Source organism: Carcharodon carcharias, chromosome X (genome assembly GCF_017639515.1).
Source record: "Carcharodon carcharias isolate sCarCar2 chromosome X, sCarCar2.pri, whole genome shotgun sequence".
In the NCBI taxonomy this organism is placed as follows: domain Eukaryota; kingdom Metazoa; phylum Chordata; class Chondrichthyes; order Lamniformes; family Lamnidae; genus Carcharodon; species Carcharodon carcharias.
The window spans coordinates 15788421-15804286 of record NC_054507.1 but is presented as its reverse complement, the minus strand read 5'-3'; the positions used below and the strand labels follow the sequence as shown (position 1 = coordinate 15804286).

General features: G+C 46.6%; 1 protein-coding gene across 4 annotated transcripts in view; it reads right to left on the bottom strand.

Moving 5' to 3' along the window:
* Positions 1–15866, bottom strand: part of LOC121273263 (integrin alpha-7-like) — a 273170-nt gene that overhangs the window by 119226 nt on the left and 138078 nt on the right. For all 4 annotated transcript variants that reach the window (XM_041180296.1, XM_041180293.1, XM_041180294.1 and 1 more), the window contains exons 8-11: positions 12019–12107; positions 10577–10704; positions 7267–7362; positions 2010–2071 (exon numbers count right to left, since the gene is read on the bottom strand). In XM_041180296.1, coding sequence (XP_041036230.1) covers positions 2010–2071; positions 7267–7362; positions 10577–10704; positions 12019–12107 — 375 coding nt within the window. The remainder of the gene's footprint in view (positions 1–2009; positions 2072–7266; positions 7363–10576; positions 10705–12018; positions 12108–15866) is intronic.

Here is a 15866-nt window from a genome sequence, read left to right as displayed (position 1 = left end):
TGGAATCCTGCTGTGCACAAAATGGCTGGCGCATTTGCTTGCAGAAGCTTATAAAATTTCGCCGTACATTAAGAGCATTGAGACATGAGTGGCATGACAAAGCGCAGGAGGAATGCAAAGGGAATACATGTCAACACTTGGGAGTTGCATGTTGAAAGCACAGAGGGAAAACAGTTCATTGTGCGCAGGAATCAGACATGCCACATGTAAATAAAATTCTTCAATTTAAATTTGTGTCAGACATTATTTATTTGGTGCCATTCCTTCTCATATTTCCTAGAATACAGTAAAAATGACTGCACCACAATGAGAGCAATACAAACTGGAATTTCATGCATTCAAGCCACACATCTGAGTGTTGTAAGGAAATAAGCACCGTTTTTCACACCGTTCTCCGATGGCAATGCCTGGGTGGGTGCCCACACCATTCTCCGATGGCAATGCCTGGGTGGGTGTCTTGTTGCTCATCGCCATCGCCTTCATTCTCCCCCTCTCTGGGTTGCTGCCCACTGATGTCCATGGGGAGATTCTAACAAGAGCAATGTTGTGCGAAATGCAACATACTGTGGTGTGGTTAAGCGGTGGATAAGGTATGATCTCCCCATCGCACCCGATGAATTCCAAACATCTGAGCTGTTGCTTCAAAAGGCTGGTTCCATCACCACCCTGGTTTTGGCACTGTCCTCATTGTACCTCCACCCTTGTTCAGTATGAATGGTTGCCACAAGTGTTATGAATGGAGGTAGGTTGAGTCCTTCAGTTCCATATCTCCTCCATGTTTAGTTTGCCCAACTGCTTGAACACTGCCCCAGGAGATACACAATTCTGAAATTGCAGATGGTGTACCATCAGCAGAGTGATGCAGTGGAATCCCTTTCTCATCCCAGGATCCCAGGATGTTCCTGGGATCAAGAGCTTCCACAGTTGTGTAACCACCCACTGCACACTGGGGAATGCAGCAAGTATGAAAAACGCCCACCGGAATACTGGATGCTGCAGTTTACAGCGTAGTAGTTCGCTTCTGCCAGCTGTGCCATGAATAGGTGCCAAAGATCATGACATGTTCTCTTAGAGCACAGTCCCTCAGTGAGATCCCATTCACTGAATCGGGCTCAGTGGTTCCTGGTGGGGGCGGGGGTTGTAATTGGTAGATAAAGGTTTGAGGAGTCCCTTGCTGCCATTTTGTCCATCTGTTCCATCAGCATTCTGAAAGCAGTCAGTTGAACCCATATTGACGCTATCAGAAATGCCTACACGGGCACACATTCCCACAGCAAGTGCCGGCTCGGCTCGGTTGGCAACTCTGTCGGCTCAGAATAAGATCGTTGTAAGCTCAAAGCTCCTCTACAACTGAACTTGACCACACAATCTGGCCTGGCACCCTAGTGAGTACTCCAGAGGGAGTGTTGCACTTTTGGAGAGGCAACCCTCAGATGAGATAATAAGCCAAAGTCCTGAGTGCCTGTACCAGAAGTTCAGGTGGCTATTAAAGATCCCCCCAGCACAATTCACAAAAAAAGCAGGGAGTTGATCCTAACATCCTGGTCAACATTCCTCCCTCAGCAACAATAGATTAACTGGCCATTCAGCTTTATTGCTGTTTGCAGCATCGTATTGCGCACAAGATGGTTGCTGCGCTTGCCAACATAGTAACACTTGCAATACTTCAAAGCAATCTGTTCCACAAGGCATATTTTTGGACATTTTAGACAGATGGTGGCAAGAGCTCTATAAACGTAATTTCTTTCATTGTTATACCTGTTGTGGTGATCGCATGCTCCTTTTACATGGTGCACAGCAGAAACTCAAAAACAATTGACCTCAACACCATTTTTCTCAAAGACAACCTTTTGCCACTCAAGACCATGTGGAAACCCAGCGGATTGCGCCAACTGCTCAATTTTCCACCAATCCCATTTAGCGCATGACTTCCACACATGTTAATGCATCATGAACTTCCCATTCCCCCTTTTTTAAAAGCCCACGGGCCATTCTGTTGTTGAACTTACCAATCCTGGGGTTGTAGGATTCAGGCTTCGATCTATAATGGAAGCAGGCCCTGACATCAATACTGTGGGATAGAAAAGACACCGTCAATTAGATCTTAAAACAAGCACTGAAATATAACCATTAACACTGCAACTCCTGCCCTGCTTATAGTTCATGGCAGCAGGAATTAGTGAATCCAGCAGCAACTCAATAGGGCTTAATTTGAATGGTAAAGTGCGATGTGGTCAGTTGCACTGCTTCAATTCTAATTTGTGATACTCAGCATTGGGAATTTGGAGATGACATGTTGGGTGGAATTTCACGGCCGCTCCCGCCAGCAGGATTTTCCGGACCCGCCAAAGTCGACACACTTTTGAACGGCTTCGCCGCATTTTTACAGCCCTGCCCCCACCCCGATGGGGCTGTGAAACTCCGCCCCTTATTTGAACAGGTTTTTAGAGAAAGAGGCAATAGAGACGCACTTTGAAAGCTGTGCAGGTCTTTCAATGTGCGAGGGTCATCATAGCTGCACTCTTTGCAGGCAGGACCACTTTTCGACTCTTGAGCGCTCAAAACAAACCATTTTGTTGCTCATTTGTTGGGGTGGAGGGGTTAACAGTCCAAGTACAGAGTGGCTTAAAGGTCATGGCTGGCACACTCACTATTTCCCAGCATGTTATCGCACACACGGAGAAAATGACCCCCACAACCACCCACCCAACCAATCTTATTCCCCCACCTCTCTCTCTCTGCTACATTCTAGCCTAGAAATTGCTTTTTGAGCTACGTGAGCATTGCTTTGGTTTTCCAAGTGTTAGCAAACATGCTCGGTGACCTGCCTTTTGACTGCTGTCAGGAGTACAACAAGCACTCACACACTGGGCCGGCCAATGCAACAGTAGCAGCAGTTAGACTATTACCCCTCCCCTGCCCCTGCCACCCAGCCAATCAGATTTCCAGCATTTTATTATAGCAGCAACCCAGCATTAGGCATTGACATCGAGCCCCTGCAATGATGCATGGGAGCCGTGTGTGTCTGCTTACTCTGCGGCTGTGGTGTTTCAAGGCCAAGAGAATGCAGGTTTGATGGTCAGGCACTGGCAGACTTTATCGAGGGAGTCAAGACATAGAGGGGGGGTAGATCAGTTATGGCAGGAATAGAGATTCCCCCCCTCCCTCCCCACTCCCACCCCTGAAAAGCACCTGGTGCAACCTGCATGGGAAGAAAATAGCTGAAAAGGCTCAATGGTGTCTCTTCACCCTGCACGACCTGGAATGTTATAAGGAAGATAGGTTAGATTTGATAAACTCTGCAAAAAAGAATGTCAACGGCACTGAGATACACACATCTAAGCACCTCTGCAGTACTGGCACGAGTGAACCAGGGCAAAGAATGCCTGGGATTCTTCTGTATGCGGAAGTTTCAACTAGAACCTGTGTGGGCAGCATCAACAATTTAAGCAGGTTTACATGGTTTGCGCACCCACTAACCAGGATGATGCCTATTTAGTTTGCGCCCAGCTGCCCATCACTGAACTCCAGGACACCGTCAGCAAGCTAAGTACACACAAGATAACAATTCTACTCTTTGGCTTGTCAAACAAAATGGCCTGTAACTGGTGGGAGCCGAGGCGTACTGCTGGGGGTCCCAAGCAGTGTAAACCCCTGATCGTGTAGGAGGGGGTTGCCCTTCGTGAAATCTGGCTGGGAGAGCGTCGAAGGAGTGAGGGACAGCTAGGTCAGAGGTCACGGCTGACCCCACAACCTCACGACTAGTTTTCTCATTCTAAGTCACCTGATGTTATCCTGATGAATGGCTGCCGTGCAGGCACATACCGAACCTGAGTAACATCACTCGAGTATTACTCAGTTTGCAGCATAGCTAACCGAGGCAGTGTTTGAACATTTTCTTCTTTCTTCGGAATAGACCGAAGATGCATCCAGGGCCCTTGAGCAAGCCTGCACCACACAGCACCCTGCAGTCACAATTACCTCCACCAAGCGATGGCATGGTGGTATTGTCACTGGACTAGTAATCCAGAGACCCAGGGTAAGGCTCTGGGGACCCGGGTTTGAATCGGATGGTGGAGTTTGAACTCAATAAAAATCTGGAATTAAAAGTCTGATGATGACCATGAAACCATTGTCGATTGTTGTAAAAATCCATCTGGGTCACTAATGCCCTTTAGGGAAGGAAATCTGCCACCTTTACCTGGTCTGGCCTACATGTGACTCCAGATCCACAGCAATGTGGTTGACTCTTAAATGCTCCTGAATAAGGGCAACTAGGGATGGGCAGTAAATGCTGGCCCAGCCAGCAAAGCCCACATCCTGTGAATGAGTTTTAAAAAAAGCAACGGCAGAGCCCTGGCAGGTGTCGAAGGCCAATCACAACACACTAGGGAGGACAAGCCATTGGCGGATGGCTGCTGAAGGTCAAGCCTCCATCAGCTGGAGGCCCAATATGGCCACGAGCTACAGCATCTGGGGATTCAGACTTCGCAGGGCCTTCTTAGAGACGCAGACTGCCCTCTGAGCAGGACCATCTATGTGAGTCACTTGCAGAATACATGGCCAGACCAGTGAGCAATGTGGAGCCAATCTGAGGCAAGAATTCAAAGACCTCGTTGCTGTCCAAAGTTTGGACTGTCGCACAAATGTGGAATGCCTGTAGCAGTCGTGGATCAGGTGACACGTTCTCAGGTCAATGGTACACTCGTGCGATCACACAGATGTGGCAGCAAGTGACTGGGGCCAAGCAGCCAGGGCAGCACTGGGCACGACTGACTCAGACCATTACAATGTACACTCCAGGAAGGTTTGGGGACGTGGGGGATTGCAGGCAGGCTTGTGATGAAACCCTATAGACAGCCAGCACACTCACTCCTTCCTGAAGGGGATCTCCGAGAAACACCAGTAGGCTCGATGTGAAACACTCACATAAAGACTGCCATGGATCACACTAACAACATTTGCATGCCAGAAAGGACCGAATTTGCAGCTATGAGGTTCGAATTCAGTTGCATTTGATTTCAACATTGTGTCTTAGGTTAATTAAAGCAGGACCACAGCAAAATATGGGAATTGCCAGTGTTTGAGGAACTGCGCAGGACACTGTCGCTTGGGATGGTTAATTTGCAGATGTGGGTTGCAGGTGAACTGCACTGCACGATGTGAAGCCAACTTGAATTACTGCCCAGTCTTCCTTACAGCACGGGTGGCTTGGCACATCGTTTCTCACCAGTTGTGCCCTCTAACTTTGGCATCCCATCTTCTGTTGTAATTGTGAGGCCTGTTTGCTGGCTAGGATTACACACCGTGAGCTCCAGAGACATTGAAAGTGCTCCTTTAGGATCACAATTGTAGCTTCATGACTCATTCTTATTTTAACACAATCCTTATTTTACCAGCATCCAGCTGTCAATGCTTGGTGTCAAGATGTCATGATCAGGGCTGCACAAGATACCTTTGGCTTCCCACTCCTTTTAGCAATTTAAATAAGGGTGGTCCAGATGATTGTAATAAAATGAAGAGCGCCCCAGAGAAGAAGACATTCACTTGCAATATTCTGCACTGGTGGTCACCTAGCCATTGTACATTGTGTTGATTGTGTCTGAAGGTCCTCACTGAAGAGATAGCACAGCCTTGCTACTTAACCCCAGCCTCCTATGGCTCTGTTCTTCAGTCACTTCCAGGAGTGGTGCTTGGTTATGGTAGACCCAACAGCGTGGTATTAGGGTGATGATATGTCTTGTGTGCCATCCTGTATTAAGCGCCACCCTTTCTTGTTCTTGCTGCTTCTCCTCAATGCTGGTGAATACCCATTGTACACAAAATACTCTTGGCTGTAGCTCAGCTTTGTGGCAGATCATCTGTCAGCACAGCCAAGAAGCCTAAGGGTTAAAAGCCCGCCCACTGCGAGCAAAGTGGGAGCCTTAGGAAATGGTGGCACTTTGGATTTAAAGGCCTATTACGTCAGCAAGGCCTTTACCAGTCTAACGCACGTGTTCAGCGCTAAAGTGCCAACAAATCACCTCCTTCAAGCAGCAAACTTGGCAGCATGCAAAATATCTTCATTAACTGCATGCTCCTCTCTCCCGCTATTGCACAATTTGCGCAGGTTCACTGTGATACTAACAGTAATTTCAAGGCACCTATGCACTAGTACTGACAAGGATGCTGGCATTTTCTCCCAGTAAAATAACCTTCCTGAAGTGAACAGGGGCCTTTCCATTCTTGACTAATTTGTGTACCCCCCTCCTTTCCTAAAGGCACTGACCTCCGCCAGAGCATGGTTCCGCGGGTACTAGTGAGTCTCTGGGTACCCGGCCCAAGTTGCTATTCTTCATGTGCCAGATGCTCATCTTGGCTGCTTGACTATGGGTGGCATCACATCTAAGCCTGACCCTGAGGGAAATGACCTGTGTGCATACGATGTGCAATAAAATCCTAAACCCATTCTTTATGAATAGGTTCACGATTTCATAACGAAAAGTGCAAAGAGGAAATCTTCTCTCCCCATCCCATCCCACCATCACCCAACAACCCCTTTCCTGTAGGGGTCTCTGCATAGTCATTATGCACAGACCTGCCTCAGGGGTTCTCGGGTCAATTGCTGTACCTGCAGTAAGTAGACTAGAGGTCAAAGTTGGAACCTTCCTGACCTATGTGACTCACCAGTAAAGGAATGTGCATTTACCCACTGAGCCACTGGGGCCTCTTCTTTATGTTGAATTACTTAGTATTTACAGTACAGAAATAGGCCATTCAGCCCAACAGGTCTATACTGGTGATTACACACCACAAGAGCCTCCTCCCGCCCCTCTTCATCTCATTTTATCAGCAAATCCTTCTATTCCTCTCTCCCTCCAGCTTCTCCTGAAATGTATCTATGTTATTCCCCTCAACCACTCCCTCTGGTATTGAGTTCCACATTCTCACCACTCTCTGGGGAAAGAAGTTTCTTCTGAGTTCCTTATTGGATTTATTAGTGACTATCTGATATTTATGGCCCCTAATTCTGGTCTCCCCTTAAAATGATGACATCTTGTCCACATCCTATCCTATCAAACCCTTTCATAATTATAAAGGCCTCCAACAGGTCGCCCCTCAATCTTTTTTTCTCCTTTTTGCGACACTTAAACGCAGAGAGAACCTGTATACAGGAGATTTCGGCCGGATTTCCTTTTAAGAAGAGCAGACTGTAAGTCCCCTGCTGCCTGAATTCAGGGGAAGCATGTATTTAGGTTCCATTGTCCTTTTACAATCGATTCTTACCAGATCCCTGGGACACGTCTGCAGTTCTCGAATTCCAGATCAATTTGCTGGGGATGAATGGAAACCCGTTCCGTCACGTTAACGACAGGACACGCTCTGAAGAAAAAGACAAAAATTCAGAAATGATGTGGGGATACTGATGCTCTGGCCTGACCACAGTCTGAAATAGTCGTTTGGTAGTACAGAACTTGAATATTGCTGAAAAAGTCGACATGTCAAAGCTTCTCGTCTTGCATTCAGCAGATCGGTCCCAAGAATACCAATATAAGGGGAAAACAACAATTTATACTGTATGAGAAGAGAGTACTGATTGGTATCGCCTCTATCAATCAGAGTCCATTTGCAAACCAATCAACACTCTCTTCTCATACAGTATAAATTGTTGTTTTCCCTCATATTGGTATTCTTGCGAAGTGTCCTGATGAGTGCAAGAAGAAAACCTTCGAAATATCTCTTTTTTCAGCAATGCAGTCTGAAATCTTATTGCACTTTTTAGTTAGAATTTCTCAATTGTTTATTCATCTCATCGGGGTAAAAATCCATCCGTAGTCTCAAAGCCAGCATGGGCCTGAGGGTCGATGAAAATCGGGCCTCAGGCCTCATCTGAGCAATTGAGGAGAGCTGCCGGCACTGACCACATCTCCAAAGGCAACTGGCCAACCAGGAGACCTCAATGTCGGGCCTGCCTACCTCTCTGGCAATGGCCCTTTAAGTCCCGTGAGGGGAGTATTGGGATGCCTGTGGTGTTGGGGTAACACTTGCTCCTCAAGAAGGTGCTTTAGAAATTAATTACTTTTGCCTTGTCCCACTACCATCTCCTTTTGCCTTGCGCCATCATTCCTTTCGACATTTACTATAATTTTGCCTGCCTTCCACCCTATCACCGACCTTCCACTTTGTTCTTTCCTCCCCACCCGCTTCTCCCCGCCTCTCTAGTCGCCTAAAACCTGTGACATCTCTCACTTGTTCCAGTTCTGATAAAAGGTCATCAACCTGAAACATTAACTCTGTTTCTCTCTCCACAGATGCTGCCAGACCTGCTGAGCTTTTCCAGCATTTTCTGTTTTTATTGCAGATTCCCAGCATTTGCAATATTTTGCCTATGTATCAGTAACTGTCTATTTGGCTGTGGTTCAAAATGATGCAGTTTGATTTCCCTTATAAATTTGTGCATCAGGGAAGCATTTTTAATCACCGTTCACTCCCTCTCTCAATGCCCCAGCCATGTGAGGAATCGGAGCTACCAACCCACATATTGTGACTCCATGCCACTTTGACGCAGCAGCCCTTCCCACTATTTAAGCTCTTTGTTACTAATGAAGTATTTATAGGGCAGAATATTAAGCTCGGTGGGCGGGCACTTGTCCACCTGACTCGGTCGAGCGTAAAATGGCGCGTGGTGACATCAGGCGAGTGTCCGGATGTTATTGACATCATCGCGCAGTCCCACGATACTTTGTTTGGTGGGCGCGCACCAGAGTTGGCAGCATGCCCGCCGACAGTTAAAAGGCCTGTTAAGGCCATTCAAAAGGTAATTAATTTCAAATTTACGCTGCCCGTCCAACCTTACGGTAGGCGGGCAGGCAAAAAGGCCAAGCGGCCTTTGCAATTTTTAGGAAACCTCATCCACGGGCGGGATGAGGTTTCCAATAGCAAATAAAAATTTTACACTTGACTTAAAAACATTTCCCCTCATGACAGAGTCACATGATGAGACATGTTTTGTGACATTTTTCTGTTCTTTATTTTATCAATATCTTCTTCATCTCCCTGAGGCAGCTCCGTGCCTCAGGGAGATTATTCTGCGCTCTCTCGCGTGCATGTGCAAAGCTCGCGCTCAGCCTGCTCGCCCGCACAATGCTCAGTGCTGCCGCTTGCGTATCACGCTGGGCGGGCCTTAATTGGCCCGCCCGCGTAAAATCGAGGTGCGGTGCCAATTGCGGACAGCGGTCGGCTTCCCAATCGCCCCCGCCAATCCCGCACGCCAAGGGCAAAATTCTGCCCATAAGGTAGACTGGTGCTATATGATGGAGCATCCAAGTAATGAGATATGATTTATTTGACCTTCAAGTTTGGAGTCAAGCTAAGTCACAAATTAATGAAGCATTCGTTGAGAGGTAAGTCTCTCCTCAATTAGGGGACTCTAGAATCTGCATATCCACCACTGGTCTTCTAAGGACAGGCAGGACATTTGTTGGTAGGGGAGGCAGTGGCATTATCACTAGATTAGCAGTCTAGAGATGCAACGTAATGCCCTGGGGATCTAGGTTCATATCCCACCAAGGCCAATAGTGAAATTTTAATTCAATAAAAATCTGCAATTAAACATATAATGATTATGAAACCATGGTCATAAATACCCATCTGGTTCACTAATGCCCTTTAGGGAAGGAAATCTGTTGTCCTTACCTGGTCTGGCCTACATGTGACCCCAGACCCACTGCGATGCAGTTGACTCTTAAATACCCTCTGAACATGGGCAATTAGGGATGGGCAATAAATACTGGCTGAGCCAGTGGCACTATGATATGTCTCGCTGTTCATTTTTTACTACTCTCTCTAAGGGCCTCATAACTTTGTCTCCAATTTCCCCTCTGGACTTTGCAGGCAATACTTTCAGCCTGTGGTGACCTGCCCACAAACTTCCACGAAGACATTGATTGAGCCGATGCCTCGGAGCTGGGTAAGAATGACGTGATATCTGGTTTCCTTTAAATCTTTTTCTTGCCTTCGTCGTTTGGCAGACAGCTGGCTGGACATCGGAAACTCAGTGAAAGGTTCAAGTCTCCTTCCTGTTTTTCTGTAGCACCATCTGCTGTTCTAAAGAGGACACCCCTCCCCCAAACCCCCGCTCCCCACCACCACCACCCCTCCCCCGACCAGATACAGCACTAGTACCATTTGTTTGACCAATAGTTCCATCTGGATATCCAAATTCTTACCCAATTTCAGATTTGATGTCCAGCATTGAACCAACCCATTTCATTCTATTTGGTGTAATAGAGAAGCACCTCAGAACAAAGTGACCAATGGGAGTTAGTTTCCGTTACTTGTAAACATCACAATTTGCATATTTTAGCAGTCCAATAAACATTATATCCCAAGACTTGTACCCCTTTCCACTCTCTAATCACAGAATTGTCTTCGACGAAGGCGCCACTCCAACTAATTGGATCTCCTTCTTCCAGAATACCAACCCTACTGCTTCGCTATTACAGCATCCAGATGTTTCTTACATGGGTCCTGGCCTCCACTGCTTTTCCCAGCTATCCACTCCAGCTGTGTGAAGGAGTACACCCCGACGCCTCACCTGAACAGAACCGCAGAGTCTGAGAGCGACCCGACCACCATATCTGGGTAAAAATTATCATCGATGTCTAGTCCTCCAGCTACAGAGTATCCGAATTTTGTCACTCCGACAGTTTCGCCTTCGATTATCTGAGAGCACAAAACGCACAGCTCAACAGCACAAAAGAATTGATTGTTCGAAGTATGGACTAGTTTCTAAAATCACATGTCCCCTTAATTCACCCATTTTCTCATCTCCTAGTTACTAAATAAAACTCATCCAACCTCAGTTCATGTCAAACAGCCCTGAAACAATGTCAGCTTTACCATATATTGGGGGTAATTTTGATTTTGGCCATTAATCCAATCCGTTTGATTTTGAATCAGCTGCCCATTTGAAATCTCTCCTGATTTGACCTCGCTAGAAATGAGATTCAGGAGAATCCAATATCACCTGTTTCCTATTTTTACCCAAAGTTAGTTACCCCATTGGATGCAGACATATGCTACCCCTTCCCCACTGCACAGCTATTGACACCATTCAGACCAGTCGTTCCTCATGAGTATTCACATTGGGTCCACGACATCATGGGCCCAGTGCCAAAAATACCAAGCAGTAAGCATTGCAGTTCCACTACTATGCTGTTCTTCCCCTCCTTCCTCATCCCAATCCATATTGAAGCGAATCTTCTTCTCCTCAGAGAGAAGGATCTCTACGTGGAATGAAACACTTCCTCACTCGTAATTCCTTGCACTCCAAGGTCAAATGTAGCACAGACCAGGATGAAAGCACCTCAGCAAGTAACTGCAACCTCAGGAAGCACTCTGCCTCATTTCCCACCCTCGTAGCTTCTGTCAGCAGGACTAGGGGAGAGGTTTTTCTCTTCAGCACTTTCTGAGTAGAGCATGGAAGGAAGAGGGGACTGGGAAGACTGCCCACCCACCCCCAGAGCAGCCTACCTGATTACCAGAAAATCAGGTAGACTGCGTTACCTGTGGGCACTCTTCCCTGCCCCATTTACACACAAGAGGAAAATCTGGCCCTCGGTGTTTAGTCCCAGCTATGGACAGTTTTGTGCCACAGCCTCGCACTTGATTGAAACTGGTTTCAGACTGCCACAGACCCATTTCATTTGGATCCTTGCAGCAGGCCACGAAAGTCGCTATTCATCCCATTTACCAGGATTGGATTCACAGCAATACATTAGTCCCTGAGGTGAACAGAGACTACTTTGACCCTCCGCAGTGCGCACCATCCTGGACCTGTGGAACTTTGGGTGCTTCAGTAAATGATCCCGCCTGGAATAACGGAATTGTCCCAGTCTCTAAATATCTAAGTCATGAGCTTGCAACATTAGTTGACTCAGCCAAGTTCAAAACAGAAGCTAAAATTGTATGTGTGATTCTTAAATCCCTTTAGAAACAGAGACTGTAGTTCTTTTAATTAACTAACGAATTAGTTACCTGAGCTGGTGTCACATTAAGCCCGAAGTTGTTTCCATGGTAGATGTAGACCTTCCCATGTCCATCGTAGGGGGCCCCAACAGCAATGTCTTACAGAGCAAGAGAAAATTGTTCTTAAATTCAGTCTGTTCAAGCAAGTACACAACATGCTCAATGTTTCAGGTTGCTAGAATCAGTCGGCTTTTTTGAAAGTTCATAACCAGGTGCCTCAGCCAGATTCACTCTGTAACATGGCAGCTCAGAAACGTTTTCCACTGATGGGGAGTCCAGGACCAAAGGAACACAAACGTATAGTCAGAGCCAGGCCATTCAAAGAGCGCTTTGTGCAAAAAAGTGAAGTGTGGAACTCTCTCCCACAAAAATTAGTAGATGTTAACTCAATTAACAATTTTAAATCTGAGATTGAGAGATTTTTTGCCAGACAAGGGTATGGAGCCAAGGCTGGTAAATGGACTTAGATGTCGATCAGCATGATCTAATTGAGTGGTAGAATGGCTTCAATGGGCTGAATGGCCTTCACCTGTTCCTATTTTTACTCACCATTCCAACAGTGGAGCTTAGGGGTTGGTTTGTCCCCTGTGGTGTGTGGGCCGCTTCACTCACACCATTGTGTCGGGTAATCAGTAAAGGCCTCCCAAGATGTGAAGTTACTTGTTTCCCTCACCTTTTATCATTCCCATTAAGGAATGCTGACTGTCACGTGGATTGTATTCCACACATTGGTGAGCAGGGGGCATTCACACTGTCTTAAAAGGTGAAAGTGGCCCACAGTCAATGAGAGAAAACTGCCCCCGGCCTCGATTCCCTTAAAGGGGGAAATGCTGGGATAGCGGGAGATGGAAAAGTAGGAAAAGAAGGATAAGGCAGAGGTAGGCAATGAAATGTCAGTTCCTTCAGCACATGTATTAACTGTTGTTACAGCGCATTGTGAATGCTTGAACTTAGACCTTGTACTGAATGCTCCGTGGTCACTGTGAAACTCATCTTTCCCTGCTACCTCTTCCAATTGAGCAAGAGCACCCAGAGGAACCTCATTACTTTGTTTCAGAGCTGCCCAGCGCCTCCTGGAGGAACTGGTGAGTCTCTGCAATAGGCCCGGCTCATGTGCCAGATGTTGACTTTCTTCAAGTTCGAGCTGGACCTGTTTCTGGCTGAGGGCAGAGATCACCTTGTGCTAAAAAAGGCCGGTGCTGCATTGGATTATCAGGGTCAGAGTGATCGCCTGGACCAGTTTTGATCATCTAAACTGGTCAGAGAAGAATTTCCCAGGTTCTTTATCGCAAATGGGCCTGGGTTTTTAGCTATTGTTTTTGCCTCCCCCAGGAGATCTCGTGGTCTTGGGTGGAAGGGAAAGTGTATATATTATGCTACACAAGGCGTCGCAGCTGTGTGGGACAGGCTGGATGTACCAGAGGGTCTTTTCCTGACCATCATTATTTGAGTGGCCATTCATTCTGTCCCTATCAAGCACCAGCCCAGAGATACTAACTAGTGGTGGGGGAGGAGGGTGGAGGAGAGAGTTGGGGGACTAATTAGTGAACATAAGAACATAAGAAATGGGAACAGGAGTAGGCCATTCGGCCCCTCGAGCCTGCTCTGCCATTCAATAAGATCAGGGCTGATCTTCTTGTGTTTCGATTTCCATATTCCCATCTAACCCCAATAACCTTTGATTCCCTTGCCGAACAAGAATCTATATACCTCTGCCTTAAAAATATTCCGTGATCCCACCTAAAGGGCAGCACACAGGGAGGGTGATGCATTAAGCAGGGGTAGCCCAGAGGAGTTAGAGGTGCAAGGTGAGGAGACAGTCAGTGCTGGCCAGAGGGTTAGAAAACACCAGCACTTGAGAACCAGGGCAGCAGATCTACCCCAGCATCGTTATCATGCCTGGCGGCCTGATTGAAGTGCCTCTTCTTTGCATGTGGGCCTCAATAGTGAGTGCTGTGTTTTTATAATGGTGTCGAGGCATCAATCACTCATAAGGGGTTGGGTAAACATGTTGTGGGTTCATTTATTAGTTCTAGCCCCCATGTGAGCGGATATACATGGGTATAGAGATTGAAAGCTTCAGAGCTGCAGAGCAGTGTGTGCGCGCTCTGCTGAAAGCAAAGGCGAAATTAAAACTGGATCGCATGACACACTTTCTTTCTAGTGATGTCATGCTGCAATCCCTTAAAGGCATATTGCAACAATGAGTACCAACAAGCTGTTCGGTCATGGAAGTTATCGCAGTTTAGCCTGATCCTGTCCTTAGCACATTTGGGTAGCAATCAGGGATGTGCAGGCTGATTGTAGCAACTCAGCTGCTAGCTTGGCAGAGATCAATCAACTCAGCAATGAACAGAGGTGAAACCTGGGATATTCTAGTCTGTACAGTTCAGTATCACAACCAGATGGCGCATTTACTTACTAAACCACAAAAAAATGGACACTGTTTAAAGCACAGCTAGATTAGGAAAATAAAGCACAATAAGTGGAATCATTTATTTCATCTGTAGATTGAAAAAAGTTGCAAAATTATTGACTGTAGGAAAATGGTGTAACTCTAGTGATCTGGAATAATGCTTAATAATCAGAATGCCGGAGACGATTGTAATCTAGATTTCAAAATGGGCTACAGGTAAAGACACAGGGACTAATTGGATAGTTCTTTTCAAAGAGCTGGCATAGGCATGAAGGATCGAATGGCCTGTTTCAGTGCTGCAAGATTCTTTAATTTGACACAATACATTCCGAGAGTTCAGTCAGGAACACAGTTTATTTGAAAAGTTGGAGGGGGGGGGAGAGCCAACAGTTTAGCAACAGAAATTAATTTGCATATATCCAGGCTTATGAAATGTGAACAATAAATTATATTTAAATACGAATATGGTCAGAGTTCCTTTATGCCTCGTTCCACCGGAAATGTAGTGAAGCAGAACTTACGGCCACCAGATTTGAGCAGGGCTGGCCTTGTCCCAATTCCTGAGGCAGCATCACTTTCACAAAGAGGACAGGTCAGCACCCTATTATCAGCATCCCTCGGGCATCTGCCCGGCAGAGGGACAAGAAAATTAGTGGCACCTTGGAACTAACTAAGAAATAGGAGTAAGAGTAGGCCATACAGCACCTTGGGCCTGCCGCACCATTCAATACAATCATGGATGATTTTCTACCTCAATTCCCCCACTCTTTAGTGTCCAAACATCTATCAATCTCAGCCTTGAATATATTCAACTATTAGATATACTATGCCAGAGGTGTAGGTGCTATGGCCCAAAGATAATGCCTTTTCTGAGAAAATAAAGCACCTCCATTGCACTGTTGTCACTTTCCAAACAACAACTGACAGCTCTGCCATCAACTGTCACTGCAAAGCTGGCATTAGGCCCAACATTGGTAGATTTATGCCCGCTTTGCTTCACATTATGTTGTCCACAGCAAAGGCAGAACTGATGGGCATTTCTGGCGGGGATGCCAACCCACTCCTACCACCTCTGTCAAAGATGTTGGGATGGAGCAGAAGCAAGCAGCATTTCCCTCCTCCCATCGGAATCTTTGGATGTGGGCAGAAGGGGGCAGAAAAGCAGTGGAACTGGATCCTGCCCTAAGTTCCTGGCCCTTGACTCATGCCTTTGGTTCTGTTTCCTCAGGCCCAGGAAGTTCAGGCCAAAAATGTTTTTTTTTTCCCGTTACCTATTCTAACAATTGCCGCATGCTATACATCATCCATAGTGAGACAGTGGATAGGCAACATGCTTCTAAATATATGGCTACGCCACTACTAATAGTGCAAGAAGTGCCAAGGGTGGCTCTCCATCTATGTACCTGGTACTTTGGCAGCTCCCGATGGTGGTATTACTGAA